The 19,129-nt window shown below is 36.9% G+C and overlaps 1 protein-coding gene across 1 annotated transcript in view; it reads left to right on the forward strand.

Moving 5' to 3' along the window:
• The window catches only part of LOC115290593 (spermatogenesis- and oogenesis-specific basic helix-loop-helix-containing protein 2-like), a 115,345-nt gene that overhangs the window by 82,821 nt on the left and 13,395 nt on the right, over positions 1–19,129 (forward strand). Inside the window, exons 11-14 of the mRNA XM_029938473.1 lie at positions 5,131–5,192; positions 5,271–5,375; positions 6,863–6,962; positions 8,601–8,711. Of these exons, the coding sequence (XP_029794333.1) occupies positions 5,131–5,192; positions 5,271–5,375; positions 6,863–6,962; positions 8,601–8,711 (378 nt within the window). The remainder of the gene's footprint in view (positions 1–5,130; positions 5,193–5,270; positions 5,376–6,862; positions 6,963–8,600; positions 8,712–19,129) is intronic.

Here is a 19,129-nt window from a genome sequence, read left to right on the forward strand (position 1 = left end):
TCCAAATCTAACATGTTTTTATGCCAGTAACATCAATTTATAAAATGGAAAAGAGACATAGAATATTTCTTTAAAATTTTTTTTTAATGTTTATTTTTGAGAGAGATCGAGACAGAGTAGGGAAGGGGCAAAGAGAGAGGGAGACACAGAACCCAAAGCAGGCTCCAGGCTTTGAGCTGTCAGCACAGAGCCAGAAGTGGGACTCTAACCCACGAACCATGAGATCATTACCTGAGACGAAGTCGGACGCTCAGCTGACTGAGCCACCCAGCACCCCAGACATAGAATATTTCTAAAAGCTAAGAATCTGTTTTCTTTAAAATTCTCTAATTCTAAAGTGTGCTTATAATTTACTTTTTGTTGAAGCAACACTATTTTTATTCCAAAAGTTGTACTAAACTACCTTGTTTCTTTTTGTGGTCTCATTTGTTCCCTTCCACTTCTGTTTCTCATCCAGGAATCATACTTCCATTATACCCCACTTACAAATATACATGAAATACTTAGATTGTGGCCAGCCACATTCATGCATTCATGCAGCTTCCATCCAGCATGCCCTCCCATACCAATATGCTCATGTGCCTTTCCTGCTTCCGTGTCCAGTCTGCCAGTCTAATCCTATGCTCCTTCCCATGCGCGTGCCTGTTTTGATGGTATTATTTCTGCCCGAGCTTCTCATTTCTTCTTAGAAATGTGCATTCTCTCCTTTTTTTCTCTTTTAGTTCAAACTCCTCAGAATTCATAGAGCAGACTCAAGCCTGAAGAGACCTCAGTTGTGTGACTCTCACATGTTGGCACTAATCCTGCTTGTTTGAAGTAATTAGTAAATATTCAGAATTACTTATTTATAACAATTTTGTTTTACATTTTAAGTTTATTTATTTTGAGAGATAGTGAGTGGGAAGAGGCAGAGCGAGAGACCGAGACTATCCCAAGCAGGCCTTGCACTGTCCGCATGAAGCCTGATACAGGCTCAAACTCATCAACTTAGGAGGTCATGACCTAGGCTGAAACCAAGAGTTGGACACTTAACCAACTGAGCCACCCAGGCGCCCCAGAAATATTTATTTTTTTAAAGAAAGTTTTCAGGTATGTCTACTTTTTTCTACCATCAGTTCTTGCCTGCCTAACTGCAATATGGTCTCTTAAATCCACCCTGCACTACCACCTTCTGTCTGTCCATCCCATCAGAGTGGCCTTTCTAAAATGCAAATACAATCATGCCCATGGCTTAATAGCTCCCCACTGTCCATTTTAATAAAATACCAAATATTTAATTTGGCTCAATGGCCTATATACCTCTCTGGTCTCATCATATGTGTCCTTCACATATGTGGACATTTTTCACTTTCTCAAACTTACCTGTTCTCTATACCCCATGCCTTTCCCCAGCGTCTGTTCTGTTGGTCTCGGATATACTTGACTGCTTATCTGTTTCTGTGCTCCCTACCGTTCTAACTTTTGTGTGGCTAACTCCTAGTCTGCCAGAGAGGCCTTTCTTCCTGGAAGCCTGAGGCTGCAGAGTAGGTTAGTTTTCAAGTGTGTATTCCCACTGGCCCCTATGGCTTTCCTTCACAGCACCGGGCACATATTTCTTCAATGTCTGACCCCTTCAAGAAACTGTTAACTCTATCAGGGCAGAGACCTTATCTTCTTGTCTGTTTATGATATCTCCCAGAGCCTAGCACAGAGTCTGGCATATTGTGAGCTCTCATTATATATGACTCAGTTATATAAATCTTACATATAGTTGACTCTTGAACAACATGGGGTTTAGGGGCATGAATGCCTTGCACAGTTGAAAATCCATGGATAACCATTTTTGTGAGGGGTATATTTTTTTATTGTGGTAAAATCCCATAACACAAATTTTACTATCTTGTCCCTTTTTAAAAAATGTTTATTTTGAGAGAGAGCATAAGCAGGGGAGGGGCATAGAGGGAGAGAAAGGAAGAGAGAGAATCCCAAGAAGTCTCTGCAGCGCCAGTGTGGAGCCCCACACAGGGCTTGAACCCATGAACTGTGAGATCATGACCTGAGCTGAAATCAAGAGTCTGATGCTTAACCCATTGAGCTACCTAGATGTCTCCCATCTTGTCCATTTTTAAGTGTTCAGTTCAGTAGTGTTAAGTGTGTTCACATTGTTGTGAAATATGTCTCCAGAGCTTTTTCATTTTGCAAATCAGAAATTCTATTCCTATTAAGCAAGTCTTCCTTTACCCTTCCCCACATCTCTCAGTAAACACCATTTTACTTTCTATTTCTATGAATTTGACTGCTTTAGATACCTCATATAAGTGGAATTATATAGTACTTTTTTTGTGAGTGACTGGCTCTATTTTACTTAATGTCTTAAAGGTTCATCCATACTGTAGCATTTAATAGATTGTTTCTTTCTTCCTTTTTAAGGCTGAGTAATATATTCCATTGTATGGATATAGCACTATGATGGGTAATTTTATTTTTTTATTTTTTAAGGTTTATTTATTTTTGAGAGAGAAGAGACAGAGTACTAGCAGGGAACAGGCAGAAAGAGAGGGAGACACAGAATCTGAAGCAGGATTCTGAGCTCTCAGCACAGAGCCTGATGCAGGGCCTGAACCCACAAGCCATGAGATCATGACCTGAGCCAAAGTTGGATGCTAGCTGACTGAGCCACCCAGGTGCCCCTGTGATGGTTAATTTTTATATGTTAACTTGATTGGGCCATGGGATGCCTAGATATTTGGCAGAACATTCCTCTGGGTGTATCTGTAAGGATGGTTCTGAAATATTTTCACACCATGTTCATAGCACTATTCACAGTAGCCAAGAGGTGGAAGCAGCCCAAATGTCCATAGACAGATGAATGGATAAACAAAATGTGTCTACATTAATCAGGATTCTTTAGAGAAACAGAGCCAGTAGGATAGTGATCTGTCATCTATCTAGAGATAGGGAGAGACATTGATTTATTTTAAGGAAGTGGCTCATGTGATTATGGAAGTCAAGAAGTCCCAGGATCTGCAGTTGGCAAGCCAGAGACCTGGGAAAGCCAATGTGTGGTTCCAGGCCAAATCCAAAGGTCTGAGGATCAGGAAAACTGATGGTATAGATTTCATTTGAAAAGCTGGCAGGCTCAAGAAGAGCCGATATTTCAGTCAGAGTCTGAAGGCTGGAAAAGGCCAGTGTCTCAGCTCAGTAGTCAGTCTGGAGGAGTTCCTCAGACTTTTTGTTTTATTTAGATTTTTAGTTAATTAGATGAAACCCACCCACTTTTGGAATGGCAATCTGCTTTATTCAGTCTTTCTCAATTCAAATGTGGTTCTCATTCACTTGTAACTTTCGACTCCCCCCACCCCCCCAAATTTAACTACTGGTAGCCTACTATTGGCCAGAAGCCTTACTGATAATTTGGCAGTCAATTAACACATTTTGTGTGTTATATATATTATATACTGTATTTTTGCAATAAAGTAAGCCAGAGAAAAGAAAATGTTATTAAGAAAATCATAAGGAAAAGAAAATAGATTTACTACTGTATTGTGCTTTACCCAAAAAAAGCCACATAAAATCAAAGCCATGCTGTTCAAGGATCAACTGTAATGCAATTTGGAGCATAGCATAATTTATCTTTACTTCCAAACGTGCATATAAGACAATATAACAATATTATGGAGTGAGGGTTCTTCCAGGTTCTGTCTTAAGGAATAAATAATAACCACCCATGACCATATATTAATGTAATAAGTGATGCTTTAAGTATTAAAGAGAAGTTATGTTTTCTTAGGCAGTTTCGCTATTCTCTTTATTATTTTTAATTTTTTTTTTTTGAGAGAGAGAACGTGAGCAGGGGAGGGGCAGAGAAAGAGAGACAGAATCTGAAGCGGATTCCAGGTTCTGAGCTTTCGGCACAGAGCTCGATGAAGAGCTTGAACTCAGAAACTGCCAGACCATGAACTGAGCCAAAGTCTGATGCTGAACTGACTGAGCCACCCGGACACCCCTCGCTGTTCTCTTTGAAGTCTGGCTCACACTAATTGTCTCCTTGAAAAATAATTTCCTCTTAGCCAATGCCAAAGTTCAGTGCCCATTAAATTATCAGAAATTCCAACTTGCTGAACTCCTAAGTATAGTTTATTGTAATACCACATTTCTTTGCTTTATTTTTTTTATTTCAAGTGTATAAAAGTAGAGAGGAAACTGTAATGAACTTGAATGTACCCTTAATGCAGCTGTAACAATCACCAACACATGGCCAATCTGGTTTCATCTGTGACCCTTCCAGTCCTCTGACCCCTCCTCAATGGAACTATTTTAGAGCAAATCCAAGATATCATTTTTCATCCATAAGTACTTTAATTAATACCTCTAAAAGATAAGGACTCTTTAAAAAAAAATAACCCCAATAACAATACATACCTGAAAATTTATAACAATTCTTTAATATTTCAAATATTCAGTGTTCAAATTTCTGTTTATGATTTTTAAATTTTTTTAAAGGTTTTTTTATGTAGTCTCTACCACCAATGTGGGGCTTGAACTCATGACCTCTAGATCAATGGTTGCATGCCTCTCCGATTGAATCAACCAGCCACCCATCTTATCATTTTTTTAAACTGTTAGTTTATACAGATCAAGATTCAGTTATCCCTTTCCCCTGTGTGTGTGTGTGTATTTTTTAAAGGGGCCATTTGTTTCACAGTTTTTCACATTCTGGATGTGATTTTGCCGATTTCATCCCCACGGCATTTTTTTTTTTTAAGTTTAAGAGCCCGGAATTGGGCTCTGTGAGACGATGAACAGAACCCAAATCAAGAGTTAAACACTCAGCTGACTGAGCCACCCAGGCACCCCGTCCCCACAGCATTCTTTAGAATATTTCTATTTTCCTTAAATTTCTTGTAAACTGGTGTTTAGCTCAAGAACATGGATAAAAATTAGGCTTTAAAAAAAAAAAAAAAAGAATAAAGGTGGTCCATCTTTTTTCCGTTGCTAATTTGAGACACTACTTTTACTGAATTTCCATAATGCCACTATTTTAAGTTCCAAAGAAATAAAATCACTCTAGCTTAGTTCTTAAGGTAAAATATTGAATCCCAATATTTTAAATGGTGATTTCGCTTCATTTTAACATATTTTTCCTCTCAGATCTGGCAAGAAGAAAAATATACATTTGCTGTTTGTTTTCATAATCCCCGAAAACTTCAAAGGTATGTGCCTGCCGTATATATTATGTTTTTTCTATAAGAAGAAGTTATAAGGTCAGTATTTAACACAAAAATTCTTAGGTTGTGTTTCAGGGCATGGAGCAGATGTTACTTTAACTGAACCACTGACAATGGAAAAAATGAGTATTGTGGTAAAATACTGGAAAAAATATTTCTCAAATATTGGTGAGTGAAAACCAAATTTCCAAAGTTCTGAAAAACTCGAATTAAATCCTACAAAAACTATATTTATACACTTTTAAGTTGGTATTCCACTTATCCCTTTTATTGGCTGAAGATTAACTGTGTGCTGTGTACTGTAAAGAACATGTAATCCTTACTACTCATAGTCTGAAGGAAGAAGTATAAATAAAATAAAAGGAAACATACGTTCCCTACCTGTGAAGAAAGAATTTACATCTTCCAAAGTTTAAAGTGTGTTGCTCAAGGGCGAGGACAGTGTTGGCGGCAGTCACAGGGTTTTCCTTTTAGTGCCCTAGCTGTTACCAGCATTTCTTGTTCTCTCAGATGGAACTAATCATGCTGTGTCATTGTATCTGTGTCTGAAGACCAGGGCCACTAACCTTAAATCTTATCATACTTCCTTCTTAGCAAAACACTTGCTCATAAATTACTTTACTTCTGTAAAGATAATAGGGTGGTTATCCTTTCTGTTTTAGACATAAGTAATTACTGTTAATGCTTCAATTAGACCTCACATTTCAAAATTCTTCACTTACATTGTATTATGTGCATCACCAGCATCTAAACACTTAGGCTAAATTAGCTTTAGTTTGACTCATGAAAGGACAAACTCCAATTTCTGAAATTAAATCCTACTGGAATCATTGTGGTCAACGACTATTTATGGGATACTAGCTAGGAATCTTTTAAGATGATGTTTTTCATAAAATGGACCTGAAAAACATTTTCAGGATTATCCTGTATAAACTCATACTCCAGATGATGTAGGACTTAGTATACCCCCTCCTGTTTTCATGTCCTTTTTTAACATTCAGGGCAGATTGGTGAGTCTGTTCTATGACATTCCAATGGCTTTCAGCCCCTGAGTTTCAGAGTTCTTCCTGGAAATGGCTAACTGGTAACCCAAATCCTCTTTGCAAACTCTTACTTGGTTCTCAGTGGAAATAGAGCAGCTGCTCGTCACCACCTGTCTAGTACTCGTCCTATTGGTCATAACCACATCTGCTTCTGGTCATCTCATCTTTGCTCTGAGAATGAGCAGCTGCAAAAAAAAAAAAAAAAAGAAAGAAAGAAAGAAAACGTCAGATGTCATATTTTGACCATACAGCTGCCTACTGCAGACTCATACATATTTTCTGGCTCTGACATTTACCTATAAATAAGAACTTAATAAATAAACTCAGTTGAATGTGTTTTAAGCACACCTACCACTAAGTTCCTAAAATTTGGTTGAAAGAGGATGTCTTGAGTGAAGAGAATGTAATATTTTCATTTTTCTTTCTAACCTGAGTGGTTTCATGCTGTATAGACTGAAATCTATAACTTGCTTTATATTTTAAAACTACTGCTTTGTAAACTCTGTTGAGTAAAAAGTGGCAACTGCTTTTTCTTCAGGGCTTGTATGTGAGATTAACATCATCCCTACCAGTCATGTTAGAATTAAAATAGTCCCCCTTTAAAACTTTCAGTTAAGAATGAATCTTCTTTGAAGCCTGAAGAACCTGGATTACCCATGCAGAAGTCCTGCAGTGAACACTTGGGATATTTTTCTACTGATATATTTGCTTGGTTAGTTGTTTGTTATTGTTTTTTGTTTTTTGTTTTTTTTACTTTATCATAATAGAAATTTTTACTGTGTAATTTCTAGAAAGCTCTGTGTGTTAGCACAGAGCCCAATGCAGACAGCTTGAACTCACAAGTTGTGAAATCATGATGTGAGCCATAGTCGATGCTTAACTGACAGAGCCACCCAGGCATCCCTAGGAAGTACTTCTCTTATTTGACCACAGGGGACAAGGGTGATTGCAAGGTAGTAAGTTCCTCAACACTGGATGTGTTAGAGTCTGAGTTATCATTAATCAGAGTTAAATAATATCACTGGTATTCAGAGTTTTTAGAAACAATAAAATTTTCTTCAGACAAAAATTTTACATATAACCCCAATATTTAAACAGAGAAGAGCAGCCTCAGATGTTATCCACCTACCACTAAGCTTCTCCCTGTTGTCTTTTTTGAACTCATGAATCTATCCCCTCAGTTACTGAAAACAACCTTTAAAAAAAGGTCTATCTCTGTCGCCCCATCCACCCCCACTCATATTAGAACTGGTATTCATACCTTCATTGGATAGATAGTTGAACTGGGGTTCAGACCTTTCTAATGCTAGCTTTATCTGCTTATTAACTTTCAATTGTTGTGAATTTCTTTCATTCACTTTAAGCTGATTCCCAAAGGGATTTTAATTTTAAATAGAGCATAGGGCTACAAGCAATGAACATAGCTGCTGAGGACATGAGTGATGATGGTGAGAATTTTGAGTCAGTCACTTCCGGAATTTGTAGAATGTGGCCATCAACTGTTTGTAGAAATGTGACCACCTACTATTTTGAACAAGGAAACAACTTGGCAACCAATAAGTGTGGTTAAACCAAAGATGTGCTCACTTAAGTAGGGCAGAAACATCAACAGGTTTCTTGATCTTACTTAACATTTTAACCAGAAAGAGACTGATTGTATTAAACTTTATCTGGGATATGAGGTTGGGAAGGATTTGGGGAGGCTTTGTAATTTCCCTGTATCATTTGCAACTTTTTTCGAACCCTCCTTGTCTTGAAGCTTTGTGTTTCCTCAGAATTCTACCACTACAAATAAAAGTAAATTTTCAAATTAAGTTATGTCCCTTGGGGTAAAAGAGCTGGTTTATAAGTTTCTTAGAGAAATATATTTTTTAAAAAAACATTAATCAAAATGCATGGAGAAATTTTAGAAAAATGGTAGAGCCAGAAAATATCCATAAATGGAGTATATTTGACCTTTGCTGATCAGGTCAGAATAGTGTAATGTGACCCTCTAATCCTTTGTGTTGTTTTCCTGTTATAATCTTTTCAATACAGTCCTATAATTTGAGTAGTCCTAATCAGTAAGATAGGAATATTTTAATACTGCTGGTATCTGTTACTCTGTATATTTTAGAATTTTAATCAGTCATGGATTTGTGATGATCTTGATCATAAATTCTTTAGAGTTTTTGAAATAAAATATTATTCACCAAAGTATGCAAGGTAAAGTGCTTTGGTATTTACTGCACCTTTGCATGAAGCAAGGAACTTAGAGAAGCAGCTTTGATTAGTGTATTGGTGCTTATTGTTTAATATTGCCTGACGGTTTTCCTCTTAAATCTGTGAGATGATTTTCTCTTGTTTCTAGCTCTGAATTGCTAAGAAGTGACACTGGGCTTGAATTAAAGGCTCAATTGCCAGATTTTGAGAAAAGCAGAAGGGTTTCTCTTCTTCATTCAAGCAAGGAAAAGTGGAGAAGGTGAGTTATGATATAGTTCTTTTTTTCTTTTTTTTAGCATTATTCCTTTCTAGGAAGAAATTGCTTTCATGAATTTCATAATGTTTTGTATTACTGTTAAAAGTCTCTGTGAGACTAGTTAATCTGGCAACTAAGTATATGTCACTCATTCATTCAAAAAATATCTGTATCTGATATGTGCCAAAATATGACTAGTGAACTGAAATTTAAAAAAATCCCTGCCTTTAAAATCTTAGTGTAGTGCTCAGACAGACTTCCCAATAGTATATTACATAGAAAATTATGTTTTAATAAGTGTCATGATAGAGAAGAGCACATAGTAACCAAACTAGGAAAGTTACCTAAGACAGAATAAGAGGGCAGGAAGGCTTTCTTGAGAAAACCATTGCTAAATTGAGCTTTAAACAAAAAAGTGACTATTAATTGTTTTAAAATTCAGGGGAGGATGTTACATGTGGCACAAAGAGCAAGTATGAGTCTGGCAGTATGTGAAAATGCAATGAATTTATGAAACTTCCACGTGTATCCATGTACTTGGCTATAATGGCACAAGTGGGAAGAGGCTAGAGGTGAGAGGTAGTAGGTAAGGATTATGCTCATCATGTTAAGGAATTTGAATTTTAATCTGAAACTGTTGGAGAGCACTAAAGGGCTTTAGCCAAAGAGTGATATGATAAGATTTGCGCCTAGAGTAAACACTCTAGCCGGATGTTAGAGGGTGAGTTGAATCTGGAAGCCTGTGGAATCTGTCAAAAGAAGTGATGAAATCCTGAACTATGGTTTTAGAAATGGGATAAGGAGGAATAAGTCAATTCCAGATATCCTAAGTAGGTAGATTCAGTATAAGCATGGATGCAGGAGGAGTCAAGTGTAACTTTCAAATAGATGTTGCATTTACCAACTGACTGGGAAGTCCCACGAGAATGGAAGTCTGGAGGTGGGAGGTGATTTTGCTCTTGTTGGGTGTGAACACTCCAGGTTTCCATGAAACTGTCCAGGCAGAGTTGACCCTTAGATTCTAGAGAAAGATCTAGGCTAGAAATATGGACTTTGAACTCCTAGGATACAGCATCTACTTGAAGCAGTGAATGTAGGGATGGATAGGATGACTTTGCAAAGCATGTAGAGAAGACATAAGTGGAAAAGAAAACCTTGGGAAAAATCTATTTAAGGTACAGGCAGCAGAGAAGAAATCAGGGAGAAAAGAAGTTACTAGGAAGATAAGCCAAGAGGGACTGGAAATGAGGAGACCAGAGAAGAGTTTCCTAAAGGAAGGAGTGTTCAATGACATGACAGAGAGCAAGTAAGAAAAGAACTAATAATAACTCTATTTGGCAAAGCCTACACATTACTGGTCTTGGCAAAATAAATTTCATTGGCATGATTAGGGAAGAAGCACCATTGAGGAAAGATGGAAAATGAAAGGTGGGAACATAAATGAAAGGAAAAAGAAAATGAGTGTGTGTGATATGTAAAAGGGGATCTTGGATAAAATGAAAAATGTTGGTAAGATTGGGCCAGACATGAATATAGAAAACACCTGGAAGGGGGCGCCTGGGTAGCTCAGTCAGTTGAGTGTCCAATCTATAGGAAGGGTACATAGAACCCCACCTCTCAGTGGGAGGAATGTTAAATAATATTAATCCCCTATAGCTGGAGGGGGGTTGGAGATGGACTTAGCATCCCTAAGTAGATAGAAGCTTATGGTATCTAGAACCAGGTGGAAGAACACCTCTTCTACTAAAAATGGAGAGAAGAAGCCAAAGCTAAGTGTGGATAAAGTTGAATCTTTTCATGAGAAATATTGAGTAATTTCTGTTAAATGGCCTACGTTATCTGCTGAAGATTAATGGGAATGTGGTAGGGTTTGGGCTTGATGATATGGGCTGGTAGATGGCCTAGTTTAGTTGAACTTTGGCTGAGGGAAGATTTAGGTGAGACCTGCTGGTTAGTGCTGTCCTACAGATTTCACCGATCTGCACCGAGTGGGAAAAATACAGTGCAATGAGTATTTTTAAAGCCATATATTATACAATTTATATCTAAGCTTGTGTTTTAAATACTTTATTTGGTGTTAGAATTGTGATATTTCTAAATGGCTGCAATGAAAGGATATTGGGAAATGCTACCTCTCTTTTATTATTTTTCATGTCCAGATCTAGTGTAAGTATGGAGGGGGCACAGCGAGAGAGAGAGAGAATCCCTAGCAGGCTCTGTACTGTTAGCTCAAAGCCTAGTTGCAGGACTCCAACTCACAAACTGCCAAGTTCGTGACCGGAGCCCAAATCAGGAGTCTGATGCTTAACACTGAGCCACTCAGGCACTTCTGTACACATTTTTAGTTAATACATGACTTGAAAGAAATTCTGCTCACAAGAGGTCATTTTGAGTTGTGTCTCAGTCAAAGGATGAAACTTTACTTAATCTCTTTGCTCCACTATCATTTAAAAATACAGGTCTCATTTTCTTGCCCTCTCCTAACCTTAAGTTTTGAAACTTGATGTTAGAGCCAGAAAGATTTAAGAAGCAATGAACAAAGCTAGATCCATAACGTTTGGTAATACACTATATATAGTCTCAGGATTATTAGAGAACTTAGGATAAAAAGTATTTCATTGATACAGAAGTAAATTAGTGTCTATAAGAGATAAGTTGCATGTGTTTATGGTTTTATGAATTTATTTTTATTTCTTATTTTTTATTTTGGGGTGAGAGAAAGAGATTCCATGATCCTGGATCATGACCTGAGCCAAGATCAAGAGTTGAACACTAACTGACTAAGCCACCCAGGCACCCTTGGCTTGATGAATTTTGGAAAATGGTTTGTTACCCACAGTTCCCAAGAGGAGGAGGTATATCACACCATTTAGGGCTATAAAGGGAAGAGCCAGCATTGGTCATGAGGCAGACAAATGCATACATCCATCTAAACCACATTTCCATGATCAGAATGTTCCCTTGTGTATTAAGCATGTCTTTTTTTTTATGTTCATTTGTTTTGAGAGAGAGAGAGAGCAAGCAAGCAGGGGAGGGGTGGAAAGAGAGGAAGAGGGGGAGAGAGAGAGAGAGAGAGAGAGAGAGAGAGAGAATCCCAAGCAGACATCCCAAGTCAGCACAGAGCCTGATACAGTGCTTGAACCCACAAACTGCAAGATCATCACATGAGCCAAAATCAGGAATCAGATGCTTAACCAACTAAGCCACCCACTGCCTCCTAGTATGTCTTTTTATTCTGATGTTTTGACATTGGGGACCTTATTGGCCATGGAGAGACTGCTCATCCCAGCGCAAGCCAGTTTCTAGAGATAGTAAATGATTTGCCAGTAACCATGCCCTCCCTGCATTATGTGCAAACTGACCAACCCAGAGACCATCTACACCCACGCTCTCTATCACACTCCTATGCTCCAGGCCAATATTCCCTTGCCCTTATCACCTCAGGGGATGTGCCACCAACTTGGGACTACCCTGACATCCCAGAGCCTGCTAAAATTATTCAAAGTAGCCAATCCTAGGCTTGCTTACCCACCTTTCCTGTTCCTTCTCTCAGAAACCACAATAAAGTGTCTTATCCTTGTTTTCCTCTGGCTCCTCCTGCCTCCTAACTGACCCTGGTGCTTATCCATGTGGCCTCGAATAGTGTGAAGTGGCCCCTTCCTCTTGGGAACAGTGAGTAACAAGCTCTTTTTTAATGGTGGCCATCTTCTTTTTTTTTTCTTTTTTTAATTTTTATTTATTTATTTATTTATTTTTTGAGAGCGAGAGAGAGCGTGAGCAGGGGAGGGTCAGAGAGAGAGGGAGGCACAGAATCTGAAGCAGGCTCAGGCTCTGAGCTAGCTGTGAGCACAGAGCCCACAACGGGGCTTGAACCCACAAACTGTGAGATCATGACCTGAGCTGAAGTTGGACACTCAACCGACTGAGCCACCCAGGTGCCCCAATGGCAGCCATCTTCTGATCTGTTGGCCTCACCATACCTGAATAATAATAAAAGCTGCATTTTATATTATCTCATGTTCTTTCCTGGTCTATCCTTTCCCATATCCTAGAGGCAGCTACTATTCTATTGCTAGAGATTTGTTTTGCTTATTCTAGAACTGTATATAAATGAAACCATCAATATATACACTTATGTCTGGCTTCTTTGACCTAGCATGTTTTAAGATTCATTAGAGCTTTGTGTTTTAGTGGTTTGTTCCTGTTGAGGAATATTCCATTGTGTAAACATACCACATTTTGGTTATTCATTCTCTGGGTTTCCTCTGTTAAGAATAAAGCTACTGGGTGTTGAGGGGTGCCCTGCTGGCTCAGTTGGTAGAGCATGTGACTCTTGGGGTCATGAGTTCAAGCCTTATATTAGGCATAGAATTTACTTTACAAAAAAAAAGAAAAAAGCTTCTATGCACATTATTTTATATGTTTTATGGACCTACATCTCCATTTTTCTCAGATACAGAGTTGCATATCATAGGATTGGTGTATGTTCTCTTTTTTAGGAGACTTCCAAGCAGAAATCCATAATAGCATCATTTTGTACTCCCACCAGCAATACGTGAGAATAATAGTTGTTCCACATCCTCATCATTTGGTATTGTTAGTCTTTCCATTTTAGTCGTTCTTGTGGTTGTGGAGTATGATCTCATTGTGATTCTAAATTTGCATTTTCCTGATGATTGATGAGGTTGAGCAGCTTTTCACATGCTTTTGGTCACTTGTATATCTTCTGTGAGCAGTCTATTAAAATCTTTTGCCTATAAAAAATTGCTTACTTGTGTTTTTATTATTGAGTTGTAGGAGCTCTTTAATATTCTGGATTCAAATCCTTCGTCAAATTTATGTCTAGAAATATTTTCTTCTAACCTTGGCTCACTGTTCATTTTATGAACAAATTACATCTTTTGATCAGAAGTTTTTTAAAATTTTGAAAAGGGGTGCCAGAGTGGCTCAGTCGGTTAAGCGTCGGACATCAGCTCATGTCATGATCTCACGTTTTGTGGGTCCGAGCCCCATGTCGGGCTCTGTGCTGACAGCTCAGATCCTGGAGCCTGCTTCAGATTCTGTGTCTTCCTCTCTCTCTGCCCTTCCCCCGCTTGTGCTCTGTTTGTCTCTGTCTCAATCATAAATAAAAATTAAAAATTTTTTTTAATTTTGAAAAAGTACAATTTATCAAAATTTAAAAACGTGCTGTCTCTATCCTGTATTAGCAGTCATTGCCTACCACCAAGTTCAATTATATGCCCTATGTTGTCTACAAGATGTTTTATAGTTTTAGCTATTATTCTTTATCTTAATTTATATGTATGAGGTGAAGTGATTGTTGAGATTTTTTTTCAGATGGAGATTTTAAAGATTTTGTTGAAATGACTTTTCATTCTTTAGTGAATTGTTTTGGCACTTTTGTAAAAGCCAACTACTGTATAATTGTCAGTGTATTGCTAGATTTCCTGTTCCACTGATCTACTTTTCTCTCTTCTTCACTCCAAGATTATACTGCAATGATTATTGTAGCTTTACTAGTCTCAAAATCAGAAAGTCCTCCAACTTTATTCTTCATTTTCAAGTTGCTTTGGATATTAAGGTCCTTTGAATTGTCATGTAAATTCTAAAAGAAAGCTTGTCAATTTCTTTCTTAAAAAAATCCTGCTAGGATATATTTTTTTTAAGTTTATTTATTTTGAGAGCGAGAACATGTGCATGCCTGATGAAGGAGCAAAGAGAGAGTGAACTAGAGAGAATCCCAAGCAGGCTCCACACTGTCAGCTCAGAGTCCAACACAGGGCTGTGAAATCATGACCTGAGATGAAAGTATGACACTTAATGGACTGAGCCACCCAGTGCTCCTGCTAGGCTATTGATTAGGATTGTGCTGAATCAGATCAGTTAGGGGGAAAATTGATGTTGAACAATATCCATTCTGGCAGTTCATCTCTCCATTTTAGAAAAGATCTTTATTTCAACAGTGTTTTGTAGTTTATTATTTCTGAATGTTTTGGGAAGTTTTAAATTTTGTGGTAAGCAGGTTTTTTAAAATTGTATTTCCAAAATTTTCATAAGTAGTATCTAAAGTTAAATTTATTTTGTGTGTTGACCTAGTATCCCATGACCTAGCTTTATCTATTCATCACTTCCAGTCAGTTTTTATAGATTTCTTGCATACACAATTATGTCACCTGTGAATAGAGACCTCTTTCCAATCTTTTTGGCTTTTATTTCTATTTCTCACCATAATGCCTTGACCAGTTCTTTGAATTAGAAGTGATGAAAGTAAATCCTTGTTTTGTTTGTGGGCTTACATGGAAAGTATTAGGTCTTTTAGCATTACATATAATATAGACTCTGCTTTGTACATGCCTTTTATCAGCTGAAGAAAGTTTTCTTCTATTCCTAGTTCAAGTTTTCATCATGAATGGATGTAAAATTTTGTATGTTTTTGTTATCAAGATGATTGTATGATGTTCTTTTTTTCTGTTAATGTACTGGTCACATTGATTATTTTAAAATGCTATACTCTGCCTTGATGTACTCTTTTTTATTTATTGCTAGATTTGATTTGCTAATATTTTGTTAATTTTTGTATCTGTTTCATGAAGGTTATTGGTATCTAATTTTCTTATGTCTTTATTGGATTTTGGTATCAGGTAAATGCTGACCTCAAAAAATGAAATAGAAGGTCTTCTGTTTTTCTGAAAGAGTTGTGTAAGATTGATATGTTTTATAGAATTCAACAGTGAAGTAATCTAGGCTTGGAATTTTCTCTGTGGGAAAGTTTTAATTAAAAATTCAATTCCTTTAACGATTATAGGACTAGATTTTCTGTGTTTTTCCTCTTAGTTGGTTTAATTTATGTCTTTCAATAAATGTGTTCATTTAACCCAAAATGTTAAATTTATTGAATGACTTTTTGTTCATAATTCTCTCTCTTATAATCCTTTTAATGTCTGTAGGTCTCTGATGTTTTCTTTCATTCCTGGCATTGATAATTTGTGTTTTCTTTATTTTTCTGGATCAGTCTCACAAGGGATTTATCAGTTTTATTGATCTTTTATCCGTGAATCAGATTTTTATTCATGGATTTTCTCTATTATTTACCCATTTTATATTTCACTAATTCCACCCTGTCATTTCCTTTTTGTGTATACTTTGTTCTTTTTTCTATTTTCTTAGATAGAAATTAAATCCTTGATTTTAACCTTCTCGTCTAACCCTTTTGTAAAACTATAAATTTCCATTTATAAAAGGTTTTTTTTTTTATCAGTGCTTTAGCTGCATCTCATAAATTTTGGCATCTTACAGTTTCACTGTCCTATAATTCAAAGTATTTTTCTCATATTGTTTGTGATTTTTTCTTTGACCAATGATTATTTAGAAGTATAACTTAGCTTCCAGTTATTTGAAGATTTTCCAGATATTGATTTATAATTGAACTCTATCATCATCTGAGAATATATTCTGTCAGGTTTCTATCTGATATTTTCTGAGATTTGTTTTATAGTCCAAAGGCTGCCTTTGATGAGTATTTCACATGTGCTTGAAGAGAATGTATTCTGCTGTTTGGGTGTAGTGTTCTAAATATTAATAAGGTGGAATTGGTATTATTTTTCACATATATTCTGTATTCTTATTGTTTTTTCTGAGAGTTAAATGTCCAATGGTGACTGTAGATTGCTTTATTTTTTTTTACCTCATTCCTTTCAGTTTTTGCTTCATGTATTTTGAAATTGTTAGGTGACTGTCTTCTAAATGAATTGACCACTTACTGTTACAAAATGATAAGTGCTAACTATGTATGCTAATACTTCATCTTAAAATCTACTTTGAGGGACACCTGGGTGGCTCAGTTGGTTGAGCGACTGACTTCAGCTCAGGTCATGATCTCGCGGTTTGCAGGTTTGGGCCCCGTGTCGGGCTCTGTGCTGACAGCTAGCTCAGAGCCTGGAGCCTGCTTCAGATTCTGTGTCTCCTTCTCTCTCTGCCCCTCCCCCGTTCATGCTCTGTCTCTCTCTCTCAATAATAAATAAATGTAAAAAAAATTTTTTTAATTGACTTTGATATTCATATAACTTTCCTCTGATTAGTGTTTGCATGTTTTCTTGTAACCTAAATATATTTTTATATTTAAAAGTTTTTTTTTTAACATTTATTTATTTATGAGTGACAGAGACAGAGCATGAACAGGGGAGGGGCAGGGAGAGGGACACACGGAATCAGAAACAGGCTCCAGGCTCTGAGCTGCCAGCACAGAGCCTGACATGGGGCTCAAACCCACGAACTGTGAAATCATGACCTGAGTTGAAGTTGGATGCTCAACTGACTGAGCCACCCAGGCACCCCAATATGTTTTTATATTTAAAGGGTATCTTTAAATGTAAGCAGCTTATAGTTGAGTCTTATTTTCCTTTTTTTTTTTTTTTTTAATGTTTGTTTATTTATTTTGAGGGAGAGAGGAGACCTGTTAGTGCAGAGCCTGACTGGGGGCTCTATCCCACGAACCGTGAGATCATGACCTGAGTCAAAATCAAGAGTAAGATACTTAACCCACTAAGCTACCCAGGCACCCCTTATTTTCCTTTTTAATTTGCCCATTCTGACAATCTCTGCTGTTCAGTTGGAATGTTTATTTGATTTACCTATAGTTCCTGTTAAGTTTGATTTTAGATCCATGAGTTTTCTATTTGTTTTCACTAGTTCTGTCTATTTCCTTTTCCTTTTTTTCCCCTCTTCTTGCCTTTCTTAATTTGGATTAATCAAGTATATTTTGGCATTCCTTTTTATGTCCTCTATTAACTTTTGAGCTAAAACTATCTTTTTTTAGTCACTGTTCTAGGGTTATAATATGCATCCTTAACTTATCATAGTCTACCATGATTTGACATTATGACGTTTAATATACAACAGTGTATTTCCACCTTCCATCTATTTTTGTTATTGTCATACATTTTACTTTTACATGTTATCAACTCCACATTGTTATTAATTTTGCTTTAATTGTAAGCTATTCTTGTAGTTATTTTGCTATGTAACAAATTACCCTCAAACTTGGTGGCTTAAAATAGCCTATTTATTGTATCGCACAATTTTATGGATCATCAATTTGAGTAGAACTTGATTTTGTGATTCTTCCACACAGTGTTCCCTCCATGGTGTTCAGCTGGCAAATAGCCTGTCTGAGAGCCCAGCACAGCTCATCCACGTGGATAGTCTCTTGGAGGGGTGTGGAAACGTTGTACTCAGATGGATTGGTGTCTTTCCCTATGGTCCCAGGACCACATGGCCTCTCCAGCAAGCTCAGACAGACCTCTTGTCTGACAGCTCAGGGTTTAATGAGACCAACATTGAAGGTTCTCATACGTTAGTCCTGGAACTGTTGTTGTCAGTTCTCTGGATATCTTTTGATTAAGGTGGGCACAGCCCGGGAGAGATTGAAGGGGAGGGAAAGTGATAAAAGTGATAAATAATTTTCAATTATTTTAACCTGTAAATATTTTTTCTTATAGCTCAAATTTTAGATTTTTTTTAAGGTAAAATAGGCTTTTCACTCAGTTGGAAAAATTATTTTCCCATGTTTTTTCTGTATTGCCACATTTTTTCCCTTGTATTCTCCCATTCAGTCGTGGCTGCCACGATCAGACAGGTAGGAAGTGTGAGAACACTTTGTTCTTGCATCTGTAGTGGAAACCCCAGCAGCAGACATAACTGCTCCAGATCTGTCAGACGCCTACTAATTGTTTTCTAAGATGTTAATAAATGAGAGATAAATTAGTTTTTTATGTATGCTACCGTACTTATATAGCTGATACCCTTCACCTCTTTGTATAAATCATATTTCCGTCAGGTTATTATTTCCTAACAGTAAATAATGAAATAAGGTATTTTAACATAAAGGCAACTCAAAGATTGTGACAACAGCAGACCTGCAGGGTAAGAAAGCTAAAGGGAATTCTTTAAGCTAACCAGCAATGATAACAAATGGATACTTGGATCTTTAGAAAGGGCTGAATAGAATCAGAAATGATCAATACATGAGAAAATATTAGAAAACAAACATTTTTCCTCTATTTATATAAAATGTTTCAAAGTGTTACAAGTGAAAATTATAGTATTGTATTGTGGGGTTTGTAATACAGTTGACTCTTAAACACCGTAAGGGTTAGGAGTGCTAATGCCCATGCGATCAAAAATTAGCGTATAACTTTTGGTTCCCCTCAAACTTAACAGTAGGCTAATAGCCTACCGGTGACTGGAAGCTTTACCAATAACACAAACAGTTGATTAACAAATAGTTTATGTGTTATGTATATTATATACAGTACTCTTACAATAAAGGTAGAGAAAAGAATGTTATTAATAAAATAATAAGGAAGAGAAAATACATTTATCATACATTTATAGTGCCCTACTATATTTACTATAGAAAAATC

The sequence above is a fragment of the Suricata suricatta genome, chromosome 4, assembly GCF_006229205.1.
Source record: "Suricata suricatta isolate VVHF042 chromosome 4, meerkat_22Aug2017_6uvM2_HiC, whole genome shotgun sequence".
Lineage (NCBI taxonomy): Eukaryota > Metazoa > Chordata > Mammalia > Carnivora > Herpestidae > Suricata > Suricata suricatta.